This window comes from Callithrix jacchus, chromosome 22 (assembly GCF_049354715.1).
Source record: "Callithrix jacchus isolate 240 chromosome 22, calJac240_pri, whole genome shotgun sequence".
In the NCBI taxonomy this organism is placed as follows: domain Eukaryota; kingdom Metazoa; phylum Chordata; class Mammalia; order Primates; family Cebidae; genus Callithrix; species Callithrix jacchus.
Window position 1 is genome coordinate 40,055,674 of NC_133523.1, and position 17,064 is coordinate 40,072,737.

The 17,064-nt window shown below is 50.0% G+C and overlaps 1 protein-coding gene and 1 pseudogene across 1 annotated transcript; both read right to left on the reverse strand.

Annotated features, from left to right (window-relative positions):
- Positions 1 to 10,034: 10,034 nt before the first annotated feature.
- NANOS2 (nanos C2HC-type zinc finger 2) lies at positions 10,035 to 11,583 on the reverse strand. Its single transcript, XM_008988252.4, has one exon. The coding sequence runs from the start codon at positions 11,497 to 11,499 to the stop codon at positions 11,074 to 11,076; it is 426 nt and encodes a 141-aa protein (XP_008986500.3). The 5' UTR covers positions 11,500 to 11,583; the 3' UTR covers positions 10,035 to 11,073.
- Positions 11,584 to 13,103: 1,520 nt separating this feature from the next.
- Positions 13,104 to 13,786, reverse strand: LOC100402461 (ferritin heavy chain pseudogene; annotated as a pseudogene).
- Positions 13,787 to 17,064: the final 3,278 nt, after the last annotated feature.

Consider the following 17,064-nt stretch of genomic DNA (forward strand, 5'->3'; position numbering starts at 1 on the left):
CTTGGTCTGTCACCCAGGGAAACGGGGTTTCGCCATGTTGACCAGGCTGGTCTTGAACTCCTGATCTCAGGTGATCCACCTGCCACAGCCTCTTAAAGTGATGGGATAATAGGTATGAGCCACCGCACCCCGTCTTCAGTTATATATTTTCAGAGGTTGTTGGGCCACACCACAAGATAGTGGAAAGTGCTCAACTCTGGAGCAAGCCTGTCTGGGTCCGAATTCTCTCACTTTTTTTTCTTTTTTGAGACAGAGTCTTGCTCCATCGCCAGGCGCCAGGCACCAGGCTGGAGTGCAGTGGTGCGACCTCGGCTCACTGTAACCTCCGCCTCCCAGATTCAAGCAATTCTTCTGCCTCAGCCTCTCGAGTAGCTGAGACTACAGGTGTGCACCACCACGCACAGCTAACTTTTGTATTTTTAGTAGGGACAGAGTTTCACCATGTTGGCCAGGATGGTCTCGATCTCTTGACCTAGTGATACGCCCACCTCAGCCTCCCAAAGTGCTGGGATTACAGGCGTGAGTCACTGTGCCTGGCCCAAATTCTCTCACTTGTTAGGTGATTCTGAACAAGTTACTTAACTCTCTGGCCCTTAGTTTTTCTCTCTTTAAAATGAGAATTAACTCTGGGATCTACCTCATTGGACTGTTAGGAGTGTTAACTCGGTCACATGTAGAAAGTATTTTGAGCTGTTCCTGCCAGGTAATATAATAATTGCCGTTATTATTACTATGATTATTATTTTGTGTGTATATTAAATTCTGCTGTAAATGAACTTTTCCTTGTGGGCTGCAGAAAACAGTGAAAACACAACCTGAATCTGGGAGAGGAAGCTGCAGTCACAGAGGTGTGAAAAAATGAAGAGAAGAACTGTCTGGCATTTTTTCCTCTGCCAACTCTCTTTCTCCTTCCCTTCTTGAGAGAAGGAGGGAAGAATAAAGAGAGTTGGCAGAAGAAATAGGAGATAGGATTGAGGAAACTGCCAGATCATATGGGGCCTGGAAGGTAAGGAGGTTGGGCACTGGGGAGCCATGGCACGGTCTTAGCACAGAAAAGAGATGAGTCATATTTGTGTTTTAGAAACCCCCTCTCACTCACCCTGGGCCAGGTGACGTGGCTCACACATGTAATCCCAGCACTTTGGGAGGCTGAGGTAGGCGGATCACCTGAGGTCAGGACTTCAAGACCAGCCTGGCCAACGTGGTGAAACTCCATCTCTACGAAAAATAAAAAATTTACCCAGGCATGGTGGGGGGCACCTGTAATCCCAGCTACTCGGGAGGCTGAGGCAGGAGAATCACTTGAACCCAGGAGGTGGAGGTTGTAGTGAGCTGAGACGGCACGCCATTGCACTCCAGCCTGGAGTTAAGTAACTAAGGCCCAGAGAGTTAAGTAACTTGTTCAGAATCATCTAACAAGAGCTCTGACTCAAAAAAAAAAAAAAGATACCCCTTGAGAACTGAAGAAGGTGAATGAGAATAGGGCCAGAATTTCAGTGGGGAGGCTGTGGCTGGGGCCAGGGTGAAGCCATAGAGAAGAGGTGAAAACAGGTAGGAGAGAGATTTAGGAGGAAGAATGGACAGGACTTGGAGCCTGATGGGCTGTGAGGGGTGAGGGACAAAGCCTAGATCCTTGGCCCTGGAAACAGGGTACATGGTAGGGCTGCCCAAGATGGGGACTAGAGGGGTAGCGGGTGTAGGGGTAAGACGGGAAAGTGTTTTGGGATGTGGTGGGTATTAAGGGTCTGAGCAGGTTTGAGGAATGGGGAAAAGCATCCAGGCACCCATCAGGTATGTGGAAGAGGGCTGGAGGCCAAGGCAGACTGGAAACTAAATTTTTGTTTGGTTTTGTGTTGTTTTAACGTAAAAAGAAATGAATGCAACAAGCATATTAAGTGTTGGCCTAGGGCTGGGCCTGGTTGCTCACTCCTGTAGTCCCAGCACTTTGGGAGGCTGAGGCAGGAGGCCTGCTTGAGGCCAGGAGTTCAGGCTGCATCGAGCTATTATCTTGCTACTGTGCTCCAGCCTGGATGACAGAGCGATACCCTGTCTCTCTCTTTTTTTTTTTTTTAATTTAAAAGAGAGATGAGGTCCTGCTATGTCACCCAGGCTGATCTTGAACTCCGGGCTCCAGTGATCCTGCTGCCTCAGCCTCCCAAAATGCTGGGATTACAGGTGCAAGCCACTGTGTTGGTTGAGACCCTGCCTTAAAAAAAAAAAAAAAAAGCGGTCGGGTACAGTGGCTCACGCCTGTAATCCCAGCATTTTGGGAGGGCGAGGTGGACAGATCATCTGAGGTCAGGAGTTCAAGACCAGCCTGGCTAACATCGTGAAACCCCCTTTCTACTAAAAGTACAAAAGATTAGCCAGGTGGTGCATGCCTGTAATCACAGTGACTCAGGAGGGTGAGGCAGGAGAATCGCTTGATTCTCAACCATCCCAGAACGGAGGTTGCAATGAACCGAGATCGTGCCACTGCACTCCAGATTGGGTGACAAGAGCGAAACTCCATCTCAAAAAAAAGAAGAAGTCCTACCCGAGGCACCCGGTATACAGCAGTAAACAAAATACTGAACTCTGCTCTCAGAGCTTCCTTTCTAGCTGAGGATGGGGGATGGATAGGAAGTAGATCACTTCATCAATCCGGGATAATACAGAGAAACAGAGCCGGTAGGGGGTATGTATGAAGCGATCTGCTGCAAGAAATTGGCTTGTAGAATTGTGGGGCTGGCTGTGCAACTTCAAAATCCATACGCAGGGCGCCCATCGGAAAACGCAGGCTGGAGCTTTGGGTGTGAGCTGAAGCCCCTCTCTACAGGCGGAATTTCCTCAGGGAAGCTTTGGCTCTGTTCTGAAAACCTTTTGACTGATTGCATCAGGCCACTCAGTGTGTGTGTGTGTGTGTGTGTGTGTGTGTGTGTGTGTGTGTGTATTTAGTTCTATGCAATATAATTCATTTCCCAACAAAAGATACTGAACCTTTTTTTTGTTTTTTTTAGAGACAGAGTCTTTCTCTATTGCCCACGTTGGAGTGCAATGGCACGATCTCAGCTCACTGCCAACCTCTGCTGCTCAGGTTCAAGTGATTCTCCTGTGTCAGCCTCCCAAGGAGCTGGGATTACAGGTGCACGTTACCATGCCTGGCTGATTTTTGAAATTTTAGTAGAGATAGGATTCACCATGTTGGCCAGTCTGGTCTCAAACTTCTGACCTTAGGGAATCTGCCTGCCTTGGCCTCCCAAAATTCGGGGATTACAGGTGTGAGCCAGCCCTCTCAGATTATCTAGGATAAATTTCCTTTCTTAAGGTAAACTAATTGTGGCTCTAATCCCATCAACAAGATATCTTCTTGCAGCAGTACCTGGATCCATGTTTGACTGAATGACTGAGGACAGCAGTCCAGCCAAGCTGACACAAGAAACTGACCGTTGCAACCAGAGACATAATAAATAATTCAGCCGGCTGGGCGCAGGGTGGCTCATGCTTGTAATCCCAGCACTTTGAGAGGCTCAGGTGGGTGGATCATTTGAGGTCGGGAGTTTGAGACCAGCCTGGCCAACATGGCGAAACCCCATCTGTACTAAAATACAAAAATTAGCCCAGCGTGGTGGCGGGCACCTGTAGACCCAGCTACTCGGGAGCCTGAGGCAGGAGAATCACTTGAACGATTCTCTGCACTCTAGCTGGAGACAGAGGTTGCAGTAAGCCAATATCACACCCAGCCTGGGCGACTGATCAAGATTCCATTTAAAAAAAAAAATACTCTTTTTTTTTTGATGTTGAGGGTAGAGCCAAGAGGATTTTCTAATGAACATGGGATTTCTATTTTGGACTGGATAAGAGGGTAGGAAGGAAAGAAGAGAAGGAAGGAGGGAAGGAAAGTCGGGAGGGAGGAAAGGAGAAAGGAAGGAGAGCAGGAGGTAGAAGGCAAACATGACAGATGAAGAGACACATTGTGAGGAACTGGGTCGGACACAGTAGCTCATGCCTATAATTCCAGCACTTTGTGAGGCCTAGGAGGTAGGATTGCTTGAGGCCAGGAGTTCGAGGCTGCTGTGACCACTATACTGCATTCCAGTCTGGGTGACAGGGCAAGACCCTTTGGGGGAGAGTAGAGAGAAAGAGAAACTGAATGTTAAACCTAAAAGTGATCTCTCAACATTTTTAGTACAGATTAAAATAAAGACTTTTGTTAATAGTTCAATCTTGGCCAGGTGTGGTGATTCATGCCTGTAATCCCAACATTTTGGAAGGCTGAGGGAGGTGGATCATTTGAGGTCAGGAGTTCGAGACCAGCCTGGGCAGCATGGTGAACTCCCGTCTCTACTAAAAATACAAAAATTAGCTGGGTGTGGTGGTGCATGTCTGTAGTCCCAGGTACTCGGGAGGCTGAGGCAGGAGAATCACTTGAACCGGGGAGGTGGATGTCTCAGTGAGCCGAGATCATGCCACTGCACTCCAGCCTGGGCGACAGAGTGAGATTCTGTCTCAAAAAAACCAAAACAAAACGGTGTGATCTTTTCCCTTCTTATGTGTAAAATTCTCTAGAATGGGCTGGATTCTGGTTAGCATTGGAAATCAGCTCTAATATACGGTCACCACTCATCAGAACCCCTGGAACCCCATGTATGGACAAAGCCAGTTTCAGAGACCAACACAGTGGTAGGCACTCTTGGCCACTGTGGGAGTGCGAGGTGCAGAAACAAAGCCATGGCCTTATAAACTTCAGGGCACCATGGGGACTCTGTGAGGCTCTAGGTCTATCCTTAGTGGGTCTAATTTTCCTTCCCTGGTTCTACCTGGGTGTAGAACTCTTCTCCTCCTCTCTCTCGTAAGCCCAAAGTGGTGCTGGAGGGAAGAGGCTGTTCTGGAGCATTTGCTTCTCTGCACGGAGTCTCGCTACTGTCTTCTCTGATTTGCTCAAGGGCGCATCGGGTGAGCAGGGTGGTGGCTGGTGCACATGGGCACCATGCAGAAGTCGCCAGTGGTCTCTGCATGCCCACTCTGCTCCATGTATCTTCTCTGAGCCCAGGAGGCTGCCCTGTGTGCTCTTCATCTGCCTGCCTCCCTGGTCTCTGGTTCATGGGAGGTCACTGCAGGAGACGGGGCAGGTGCCGGAGAATGATCAGCTGGCCTGTATCTGGCCTCGACCTGTCCACACCTGCAGAGCTCTCTTGCCTCTTCCCATAACTCTCTGCACGCAGCCTTCTCACGGGCTCCAGACTAGACTTAGACACAGCACCCATTTCAGTCCAGACTCCCTGGACACCTCCTCAGGGTCCCCAGTGCCTTCCTTTCCTGTGGCTGCTATGACAAAATACTACAAACTGGGTGGTTTAAAACAAGGGAAAAGCCAGGCTTGGTGGCTCACGCCTATAATCCCAGCACTTTGGGAGGCTGAGGCGGGTGGATCACGAGGTCATGAGATCAAGACCATCCTGGTCAACATGGTGAAACCCCGTCTCTACTAAAAATACGAAAATTAGCTGGGCATGGTGGCACGCGCCTGTAGTCCCAGCTACTCGGGAAGCTGAGGCAGGAGAATTTCTTGAACCCAGGAGGCGGAGGTTGCGGTGAGCCGAGATCGAGCCATTGCACTCCAGCCTGGGTAAAAAAAAAAACAAGGGAAACGTAGCTGGGCGCGGTGGCTCACACCTGTAATTCTAGCACTTTGGGAGGTCGAGGTGGGCAGATCACCTGAGGTCAGGAGTTCGAGACCAGCCTGGCCAAAATGGTGAAACCCTGTCTCTACTAAAAATACAAAATTAGCCGGGTGTGGTGCACATACCTGTAGTCCCAGCTACTCGGGAGGCTGAGGCAAGAGAATCGCTTGCGCCAGTGAGGCAGAGGTTGCAGTGAGCTGAGATGGTGCCCCTGCCCTCCAGCCTGGGCAACAGAGCCATCTCAAAAAACAACAAGGGAAATGTATTGTCTCCCAGTTCACCAGGCTGGAAATTTGAAATCAAGGCATGGGCATGGCCTAACCCTCCAAGGTTCTAGGGGAGAATCCTTCCTGGCTTCTTCCAGCTTCTGATAGTGCAGGGCCTTCCTGGGCTTGAGGCTGCATCAGCCCTGTCTCTGCCTCTGTCTCCATAGAGCTGGTTTCCCTTGTGTGTCTCCTCTTCTTATAAAGACACCACGGGGCTGGGCGCAGTGGCTCACACCTGTAATCCAAGGACTTTGGGAGTCTGAGGCAGGTAGATCACGAGGTCAGGAGATCAAGACCAGCCTGCCCAACATGGTGAAACCCCATCTCTACTAAATACGAAAATTAGCCGGGCGTGGTGGTGTGCACCTGTAGACCCAGCTACTGGGGAGGCTGAGGCAGGAGAATCGCTTTAACCCGGGAGGTGGAGGTTGCAGTGAGCCAAGATCACACCACTCCAGCCTGGGAGACGGAGCAGACTCTGTCTCAAAAAAAAAAAACAAAAAAAAACCAAAAATAAAAACCAAAAAAAAACCCCACAAGAAAATGTCCAGGTGCAGCGGCTCGAGCCTGTAATCCCAACACTTTGGGAGGCTGAGGTGGGAGGACTGCTAGAAGCCAGGTGTTTGAGACCAGCTTGGGCAACAAAGCAAGACCCCTATGTCTCCAAAAAAACAAAAACATTAGCCAGGTGGAGTGAGGTGTGCCTGTAGTTGTAGCTACATGGGAGGCTGAGGTGGGAGGATGGCTTGAGCCCAGGAGTTTGAGGCTGCAGTGAGCCATGATCTCACCACTGCACTCTAGCTTCAGGGACAGAGCAAAATCCTATCAAAAAGAAAAAAGAAAAAAAGAGAGAGAGAGAAACTCAAAACTTGACAACCACTGTTTATCTCTCTCTAGCTCTCTCCTGTCTCACTTTCCAAGTGTAAAGCAGCCTCCACCCCCAGCCCTGTCGTCATCCTCCTGAGTACCAGAGAAACCATCTCTGTTGCTCTCTGAACTGCTGTGCACTTTGTCAGAGATCAGTCCCTTTATTTAATTAATTAATTTATTTATTGAGATGGAGTCTCACTCTGTCACCCAGGCTGGAGTGCAGTGGCGTGATCTTGGCTTGCTGCAACTTCTGCCACCCAGGTTCAAGCAATTCTCCTGTCTCAGCCTCTTGAGAAGCTGGGACCATAGGCACACACCACCATGCCCAACTAAATTTTATAATTTTGTAGAGACCAGGTTTCACCATGTTGGCCAGGCTGGTCTCGAACTCCTGACCTCAGGTGATCTGCCCACCTTGGCTTCCCAAAGTGCTGGATTACAGGCATGAAACCACCGTGCCCAGGCAGTCTCTTTATTAAACTGGCCTCCATTACACGTATGAGTGGTCATGTGCTTCCTGCCTGGGGCAGCCCCTTGGTATGAATTCAAAAGGGGCTCCCCTTCATCCAGGTGGAAGGAGCAGCAGGTGGAAAGAGGCCAGTCGTCACCTACCCTCAGGCTGGGCTGGGTGTCCTTGTACTGGGCTCCTTCTGCCCTTCAGCAACACCACAGCTCTGGGCTTGGGGCTTTTTCTTCTTTTTTGTTTTTTACAGATTTAACTTGGGAGCCTCTGTTGGGCAGAGCTGCTTTTTTTTTGAGACCGAGTCTTGCTCTGTCACCCAGGCTGGAGTGGAGTGGTGACACCTTGGCTCACTGTAACCTCTGCCCTCTGGGTTCAAGCAATTTTCATGCTTCAGCCTCCTGAGTAGCTGGGATTACAGGTGTGCGCCATCATGCCCAGCTAAGTTTTGTCTTTTTAGTAGAAATGAGATTTCACTGTGTTGGTCAGGCTGATCTTGAACTCCTGACCTCAAGCAGTCCTCCTGCCTTGGCCTCCCAAAGTGCTGGGATTATAGGTGTGAGCCACTGCACCTGACCCCGAGCTGCGTTTTTGGAAAAGGACCTTGTGAGCAGAAATCTTTAACCGGGGCCTTTAGTTTTCTGTGTAATCACAGAGACTCAAAAAGCCCATGGCTGGATTTCAGAGAATTGCTTGTACCCAGGAGGTGGAGGTTGCAGTGAGCCAAGATCATATCATTGCACTCCAGCCTGGGTAACAAGAGAAAAACTGTCTCAAAAAAAACCACGAAAACCCCAGCCTCTCCTCTCAGTGTCCATTCCTGTACTCTGCCTTGCTTCCCTGTAAAGGGAAGAACTTGACATTATGTATTTATGGGTTGGCAGTGTTCTCCCTCCTCCAATAGCATGACAGCTCCATGGGGGCAGGGACCTTGTCTGTTTTGCTCACCATTGTACCCTCAAGGCGTAGAATAGTGCCTTGCCCAAAGTAGATGCTCAATGAACATTTGTGGAAGGATAAGGAAGAAGAAACCCTGATATTACATGTAACATTTCATGCATGCATGCATTTCCCTGGGGTGGGGACCATATTTTCTTTTTTCAATTTTATTATATTATTTATTTAATTAAATTAATTAATTTATTTTTTAAGACAGAGTCTTACTCTGTTGCCCAGGCTAGAGTGCAGTGGTGTGATCTTGGCTCACTGCAACCTCCACCTCCCGTGTTCAAGCAATTCTCCTGCCTCAGCCTCCTCAGCAGCTGGGATTACAGGCATGTGCCATCATGCCTGACTAATTTTTTGTATTTGTAGTAGAGACGGGGTTTCACCGTGTTAGCCAGGATGGTCTCTATCTCCTGACCTCACATGATCCGCCTGCCTCGGCCTCCCAAATTGCTGGGATTACAGGTGTGAGCCACCTCTTTGGGCTCAAAGTTTAAGAACTACCAAAAAGCCAGTCCTGAAAGACCCCTTGGGCTCACAGGTCCAGAGAAACCCGGACAGGACATGAAAAGGGAATGGAGGTCAAGTTGGAGACAGGGAAGGACTCTGAGAGCCGGTTCACAGGCTGGCGGATGTATGGGGGGGCAGGCTGGGAGGGGAACCCAGGGCCCCTTCCTGTCCCGCCTCCTGCTTCCCCTGTGTTGGGTTGCACAGCCACTGAGGTCAAAGCCAGATGACAGGATGGAAACAAAGGCTGGGCGAAGTGGGTCACGCTGTAATTAATCCCAGCACTTTGGGAGGCTGAGGCAGGCAGATCACCTGAGGTCAAGAGTTGAGACCAGCCTGGCCAACCTGGCTAAACCCCATCTCTAATTAAAAAATAATAATAATAAAACAAAATTAAAAAAAAATATATATATATAAATTTAGCTGGGCGTGGTGAGGCATTTTGGAGGTCGAGGCAGGAGAATTGCTTGAACCTGGGAGGCAGAGGTTGCAGTGAGCCGAGTTGGTGCCACTGCACTCCAGCCTGGGCGACAGAGCGACACTCTATCTAAAAACAAGCAAAAAAAAAAAAAAAAAAAAAAAGCCAGGTGTGGTGGTTCATGCCTATAATCCCAGCACTTTGAGATCCCAAGGCGGGTGGATCACTTGAGGTCAGGAGTTCGAGTCCAGCCTGGACAAAATGGTGAAACCCTGTCGCTACTAAAAAATACAAAAAAAGATTGCTGGGCACGGTGGTGCACGCCTGTAATCCCAGCTACTTGGGAGACTGAGGCAGGAGAATCACTTGAACCCGAAGGCGGAGGTTGCAGTGAGCCAAGACCCGCCATTGCACTCCAGCCTGGGCAACAGAGCAAAACTCTGTCTCAAACAAAAACCAAAAAACCCCCAAATTACCAGGTGTGGTGGCACACACCTGTAGTCCCAGCTACTTGCCACCCCGTCTCTACTAAAAATACATAATTAGTCGGGTGTGGTGGTATGTGGCTGTAGTTCCAACTACTCGGGAGACTGAGGCAGGAGAATCTCTTGAACCCGGGAGGCAGAGGTCGCAGTGAACTAAGATTGTGCCATTGCACTCCAGCCTGGGCAACAGAGCGAAACTCTGTCAAAAAACAAACAAACAAACAAAAAAAACCAATAAAACCCAAAAATTATCTGGGTGGTGAGCACCTGTAGTCCCGGGTACAGCTACTCTGGAGGCTGAGGCAGGAGGATCACTTGAACCCGGGCAGTGAGCCGAGATGGCGCCACTGCACTCCAGCTGAGGCGACATCGCAAGACTCTGTCTCACAAAGAAACCGAAGACAGAAACAGATAGAACCATTTCAAAGATGACTGTAGAAACTTTTTATTCACCAGAGCTCAATACTCAGGGTCTGAGCCAAAAACTGAACAACTTAAAATCTGACGGGGGCCCTTCTTTTCTTTTCCCCTAAAATAAAATCTAGGCTGTTGCCTTTTCCATCCAGGTACTCAAACTCCTTTTTATCGGAACTTCCTTGACTTAAACGTTGGAGGACGAAACACACAGGAGGAAAAAATGTACTTTAGACAAGTATCATGATTTATGGGGGCGGATGGTAGGTGGCGGAGAGATGCGTGGCTCGCTGGGGGAAAGGACCAGTTGGTGATCTGGGGATGGGGGCAGGTACCGAGTGCAATGGGCTGAACAAGGAAAAGAGCAACCAGGGAGCATTGAAACGGGTCAGCTCACCCCACTGCTCTCCATCCATAGGTGAGCCTGCGAAGACATGGTGCTCTCCAGGGACACGGGGCCGTCCAGCGTCCCACTGAGGTCCTGAGGGATGGATGCTGAGGGCAGGGAATGAATGAACCGGTGTGGTCCACGATGACACCGCGGTTCTGCAGGAGGCTGAAAGTGGAGAAGGCTGGTCTTAAGTCGACATCCCGTCTTGAAGTTCTTGGGTGGGCACTTCTGAACCAGCCTTGTTCAGTGTCTCCCGAGGGCTGGTTTGGAACAGCACTGAGGAATCCTGGAGGTTCGAATATCCAAGAACTCCAGGGGGAACGGAGAAGTCGAAGGGGCAGGGCTCTTGTCACCAGCAGGCCCCACGAGGACAAAACATCCACGAACCGGGACCCAGAGGGCGCTGCAGGGCTGTGCAGGCCGGGTTCCCGGCACACCAAGGACCCTCGGATGCTTGAGCTCCGAGGGCTGACAGGTCCAAGGGGGCGGGGCTGGCCTGGCTCCCAGCAGCCTCCCCTGTTTCAGGATCCAGCAGGGTGGAGTTCTTGGGGCCAGAAATTCCAAAGGGCTGGGTGACTGGAGAAGAGAGTGGAGGGACTTGGGTGGGATGGACCAGGAGGGTCAGGGGTGTGGGTGGTGGGCATCTCACGGTCCTCAGCGCTTGACCCTGCGTCCAGCCGAGTTGCGCCCGCTGCGGCGGTACAGGGACTGCTGGCCACCGTTGAGCGGGCAGTACTTGAGCGTGTGGGCCTGGCCGCCGGTGGCCCCGCACACGGGGCACACATAGTGCCTCAGGATGGGACACACCACCATGCCGTCCGGTGTCTTCAGCTGGTGTGAGGAGTAGACGTTGTGGGACTCCCCGTTGTGCTTGCAGAAGTTACACAGAGTGCCCAGGCCCCCGGGGGCCCCCGGCCCTCCCAGTCCCTGATCCTGCCCCAGTGGGGGCCCGGGACTTGGCTCATCAGTTTCTTGAGTCTCCAGCTTTTGCCCCCGACTCTCAATCAGCTCCCATACTAACTGGCTCAGGTTGAAGTAGTCCTTCCACATGTCGAAGGGTGGCAGCTGCGGCAGCTGCATGGCACCAAAGCAGGGGTGGTGGGCACTGGAGAGGGGCTGGGGCTGCAGGCCTGTGGGCAAAGGCAAGAGCAGCAGGCGTTTCCCGGAGTAGAAAGGAGCTGCACCCCCTTTTATAATCCCCAGAAACTCTTCTAAGCAAAGGTGGAGCTTAGGATTTAAAGGGGCCACTCCCACCCATAACCCCCATCTGACTTTAGTACTTCACGGAGATCTGGAAGGAGGTCATTCCCCTGGTCTCTGGTTCCTGCTCTGCCGCCAAGGTGTTCTGTGTCCTCTGAGAAGACACTTCCACTTTCTGTGCCTCAGTTTCCCTATTTGTTCAAAGAAAGTCCATGTTTGCAAACATCTCCCACTCCTAAGCTGGAGTGGCTGCACCCTTCGTAGACTTCAAAGTGATTCCTAATCATCATAACAGCCAGGCTGGGTGCAGTGGCTCACACCTGTAATCCCGGCAGTTTGGGAAGCTGAGGCAGGAAGATGGCTTCAGCCCAGAACCTCTAGGCCAGCGTGGGCAAAATAGCCAGACCTTCTCTATAAAAAATAAAAAGACAAAAATAGTAATAACATGATCTGATTTATTTTATTTATTTGAGACACTGTCTCGCTCTGTCGTCCAGGCTGGAGTGCAATGGTGCGATCTCGGCTCACTGTAACCTCCGCTTCCTGGGTTCAAGTAATTCTCCTGCCTCAGCCTACAGAGTAGCTGGGATTACAGGTGCCGGCCACCAAGCCCAGCTATTGGCCAGGCTGGTCTTGAACTCCTGACCTCAGGTGATCCACTTGCCTCAGCCTCCCAAAGTGCGGGATTACAGGCATGAGCCACTGCTCCTGGCCTATTATTTTCATTTTACAGAGAAAGATAGAAAGCCTGGAGAGGTTAAGGAATGTATCCAAGGTGACAGCAGGGAAATGGCAGAGCCAGGTTTCATACTCACTCTGGGAACTGGGAATTGATGTTAGAAGTGGCAGAGGACCTTGGCATGGGACAGTCTCATTTAGAATGCCCCCTCTTGGGCTGGACGTGGTGGGTCACACCCGTAATCCTAATACTTTGGGAAGCTGAGGCTAGAGAATCACTTGAACCCAGGAGGCAGAGGTTGCAGTGAGTCGATATCGCACTGTTGCACTCCAGCCTGTGTGACAGAGTGAGACTCCGTCACACACACACACACACACACACACACACACACACACACAAAGGTGATCCTGAAATTTGAGAACAGCATGGGGGCTGGAGTGGCTAGAATGGAGGGAAGGTCCCAAGATGAAGCCAGCATGGTTTGCAGGGGCTGGACACCCTCAGACCCTGAACATCTCCCTTAGGGCATGTTTTGGAATTAGTGGGGATGTTTTGAGTTTGTCACACTGATTGGGGGTGTGGCTGAATTTAGTGGGTGGGGACAAGGGATGGCAGATATCTCAGCAGTTCACATCATGAAGAACTGTTCTGGACCTACTTAACTTTCCAGTGTCCACTGAATACCCATCTAGGTAGAAAACCCCATTTATAATTATCCACATTCAGAACCTAGCTATGTTTTATATATATATATGTAGGTTTTATACATAAGCACTAAGTGCTTTTTTTTTTTTTGGTACCAAATTTCTTTATTTGAAGGAATGGTACAAAGAACTTAAGTGGATGTTTTGGTACAACTTATAGAAAAGGTAAAGGAAACCCCAATATGCATGCACTGCCTGGGTGACCAGGTGGGGAAATCAGCCTAAGGCTTGGCTTTCATTATCGCTCTCTCCCAGGGTGTGCTTGTCAAAGAGATATTCTGCCAAGCCAGATTGGGGTGCTCCCATCTTGCGCAAGTTGGTCACGTGGTCACCCAATTCTTTGATGGATTTCACCTACTCATTCAGGTAATGCGTCTCAATGAAGTCACACAAATGGGGGTCATTTTTGTCAGTGGCCAGTTTGTGCAGTTCCAGTAGTGACTGATTCACATTTTTTTCCCAAATGTAATGCACACTCCATGGCATTCAGCCCGCTCTCCCGGTCATCACGGTCTGGTTTCTTGATATCCTGGAGGATGCGGCCACCTGGTTGGGTCTGCAGCTTCATCAGTTTCTCCGCATGTTCCCTCTCCTCCTGAGGTTGGTGAAGAAAGCACTTGGCAAAGTTCTTCACAGCCACATCATTTCGGTCAAAGTAGTAAGACATGGACAGGTAAACATAGGAGGCGTAGAGCTCCAGGTTGATTTGGCGGTTGATGGCAGCCTCTGAATCCTGGTGGTAGTTCTGGCGCACCTGCGAAGGTGATGCGGTCGTCATGGCGGCGGCTGCGCGGCGCTGGAGAGGCGGGGGCCTTGGACGCAGTGTGGAGGTGACGGAGGGCCGGCTGTGTCGCGGGGGCCGGCCGGGGTGGTGGGGGATGAGCGCCGGATTCCGTCCAAGCACTGTTTTTTTTTTTTTTTTTTTTAAGACGGAGTTTCGCTCTTGTTACCCAGGCTGGAGTGCAATGGCACGATCTCCGCTTACTGCAACCCCCGCCTTCCGGGTTCAAGTGATCCTCCTGCCTCAGCCTCCAGAGTAGCCGGGACTACAGGTGTGCGCCACTACGCCCAGCTAATTTTTGTATTTTTAGTAGAGACAGGGTTTCACCATGTTGGTCAGGCTGGTCTCGAACTGCTAACCTCATGATCTGCCTGCCTCGGGCTCCCAAAGTGCTGGTATTACAGGCATGAGCCACCACTCCGGGCCAGCACTAAGTGCTTTTTGCAATATTTTAAGATAACACTAATTTTTCCTGGAATGCAACTACTGTGTTCATTCTGGCCTTCACTGGTTTTTCTGAGAACTTTATGCAGTTATTCACCAATTCTAGAAGCCAACACACTTAAGGCAATACTGCTTGTGGTATCTGTCTCCAAACAACGTACCATTTGTTTGCATCTCATCCGTGGTGAATCTATACAGAGAGGCTAGTGTCTACTCACTCATATGATTTTTAGAGTGTCCATGCCTGAGATTTATACACTTAAATAGACATTATTTTATTATAAATTACTCTTTTTATTTTCCCTTTGTATTTTAGTTAGGACACAATGTCCATTTTTGAAAATAAAATGTGTGGCTGGGCACAGTGGCTCACGCCTGTAATCCCAGCACTCTGGAAGGCTGAGGTAGGAGGATCACTTGAGGTCAGGAGTTCAAGACCAGCCTGGCCAACATGGCAAAACCCCACCTCTACTAAAAATTCAAAAATTAGCCAGACGTGATGGCATGCACCTGCAATCCAAGCTACTTGGGAGGCTGAGGCAGGAGAATTGCTTGAACCCAGGAAGTGGAGGTTGCAGTGAGCTGAGATAGCACCACTGCACTCCAGCCTGGGTGACAGAGTGAGACTCTCTCAGAAAAAAATAAAAAATTAAAAAAAAATAAATAAAATTTGTATGTTGGTGGGCTATATTACCTATGAGTTTAATTTTTAAGATCCTAAAGGAGAATTTCAAAATCTTATCTATGGTTTTGGGGGTCCTCTCTTGGCACCATCCATTGTCCCAAATTCTCATGCCTGTGATCCCAGCACTTTGGGAGGATGAGGCAGGAGGATCACTTCAGCCCAGGAGGTTGAGACCAGCCTGGGTAGTATAGTGAGACCTAGTATCTATAAAAAGTATGAAAAAAGGCCGGGTGTGCTATCTCATGCCTGTAATCCCAGCACTTTGCGAGGCCAAAGCGGGTGGATCATGAGGTCAGGAGTTTGAGACCAGTCTGGCCAATGTGATGAAACCCCATCTCTACTAAAAATACAAAAAGTAGCTGGGCATGGTGGCTTGTGCCCGTAGTCCCAGCTACTCAGGAGACAGGCAGGAGAATCGCTTGAACCTGGGAGACGGAGGTTGCAGTGAGCTGAGATCATGCCACTGCATTCCAGCTTGGACAACAGAGCGAGACTTTGTCTCAAAAAAAAAGTACAAAAAAATTAACTGGTGGTGCATGCCTGTAGTCCCAGCTACTAGGAAGGCTTAGGCAGGAGGTTTGCTTGAACCCAGGAGGGTGAGACTCCCAGTGAGCTGTGTTAGTGTCACTGCACTCCAGCCTGGGCGAGGGAGTGAGACCCCATCTCAAAAAAAAAAATCATCTATGATAATGAAGACACAATAATTGTGGCAATAATCATAGGCAGACTCATTACTGAGCATCTTTGAGTATTTATTTGGCGATAATATACATGCTCAGGGATCTACCTGTGTCACGTCTAACTCCTTCCAGATCCTGTCAAACAGAGTCTGTTAATAGTCCTATTTTACAGATGAGCAAATGAAGACTCAGAGGGGCTCAGGAGCTTGTCCAAAGTCATATGAACAGTAAGTCTTAGTCTGGGGCGGGCGCAGTGGTTCATGCCTGTCAACCAGTACTTTGGGAAGCCGAGGCGGGCAGATCACTTATGGCCAGGAGTTAGAGACCAGCCTGGCCAATATGGTAAAACCCCGTCTCTACTACAAATACAAAAATTAGCTGGGCATGGTGGCACCTGCCTGTAATCCCAGCTACTTGGGAGAGTGAAGCAGGAGAATCGCTTGGATCCAGGAAGTAGAGGTTGCAGTGAGCCCAGATCGTGCTGCTGCACTCCTGCTTGGGTGACAGAGCAAGACTCTGTCTCAAAAAAATAAATTTAAAGTAAAAATAATGTTAAAAAAAAAAGTGTTACTCTGGAGCTGAAACCCAAGACTGACGAAGACCTCGGACATCCTGCCACCCCCTGTGAAGCACACACCCCCCTGTGAGTGAAAAGCCTGCCTAAGCCGTCAAGGGAAAGCAGGATAACTTGGGAGTCGTGCCGGTGTAGCGACAGATTGAGATGGGAAGTCAGGAAGGATGGGGGTATGTGAGCCAGGTAGCTTTTCAGACACAGAGCAGATAAGACCTGTCAGCCATCGACGCCCATACTCGTGAGCAGAAGAGACCCTGGTCTGCAGAATGCAGGAACAAGGGTCCCGAGGAGGCATCATGATGGGCACCGGGGTCTCTGTGCTGAATGCTTAGTGCAAAGTCACAGCGGGAGGTGCGAGTTCCCTTTGTGTGCAGGGCCTGGACCCAGTAACACAGTGTCAATAGTTACAGCTGTGGCATCTGCGGGTTGTCTGAGAATGATGTAAGGAGAGGCAGTTCTGAGGCGCCACGACTCTCCTTAACAATTGCACCTATTGTTTGGAAAATCCCAGATACTGCTGCTTAGGGGTGTGTGTGTGTTTTTCCCTCTTGTTATTTTCTCCTTAATTGTTTTCTTCTAGGATTCTGTTATTTGGGCCCTGGATGCTTTGCACCCCCCACTCCAATTTTATTGGATGGATGAGTTGATTGAAAGGTATCCCTTATCCTTCTTCAGACAAGTCCCCTCTTTCCCTGGCGTGGTTGCTGCATTAAGGGAACGGGGAGATGATACTGACGAGAAATTCATCAGACCGGGTGTTTACTACGCCCTTACCTCCGCTCCCACCGCAAGACCACGACCACTGCCTGCTAACCTGACGCCAAGGTGCCCTGTTTATTTGTGAGTTTCCGTCTCTACCTGAAGGCTGGCAGAAAAAAGCCCTTGCCCTGGGGGTCCC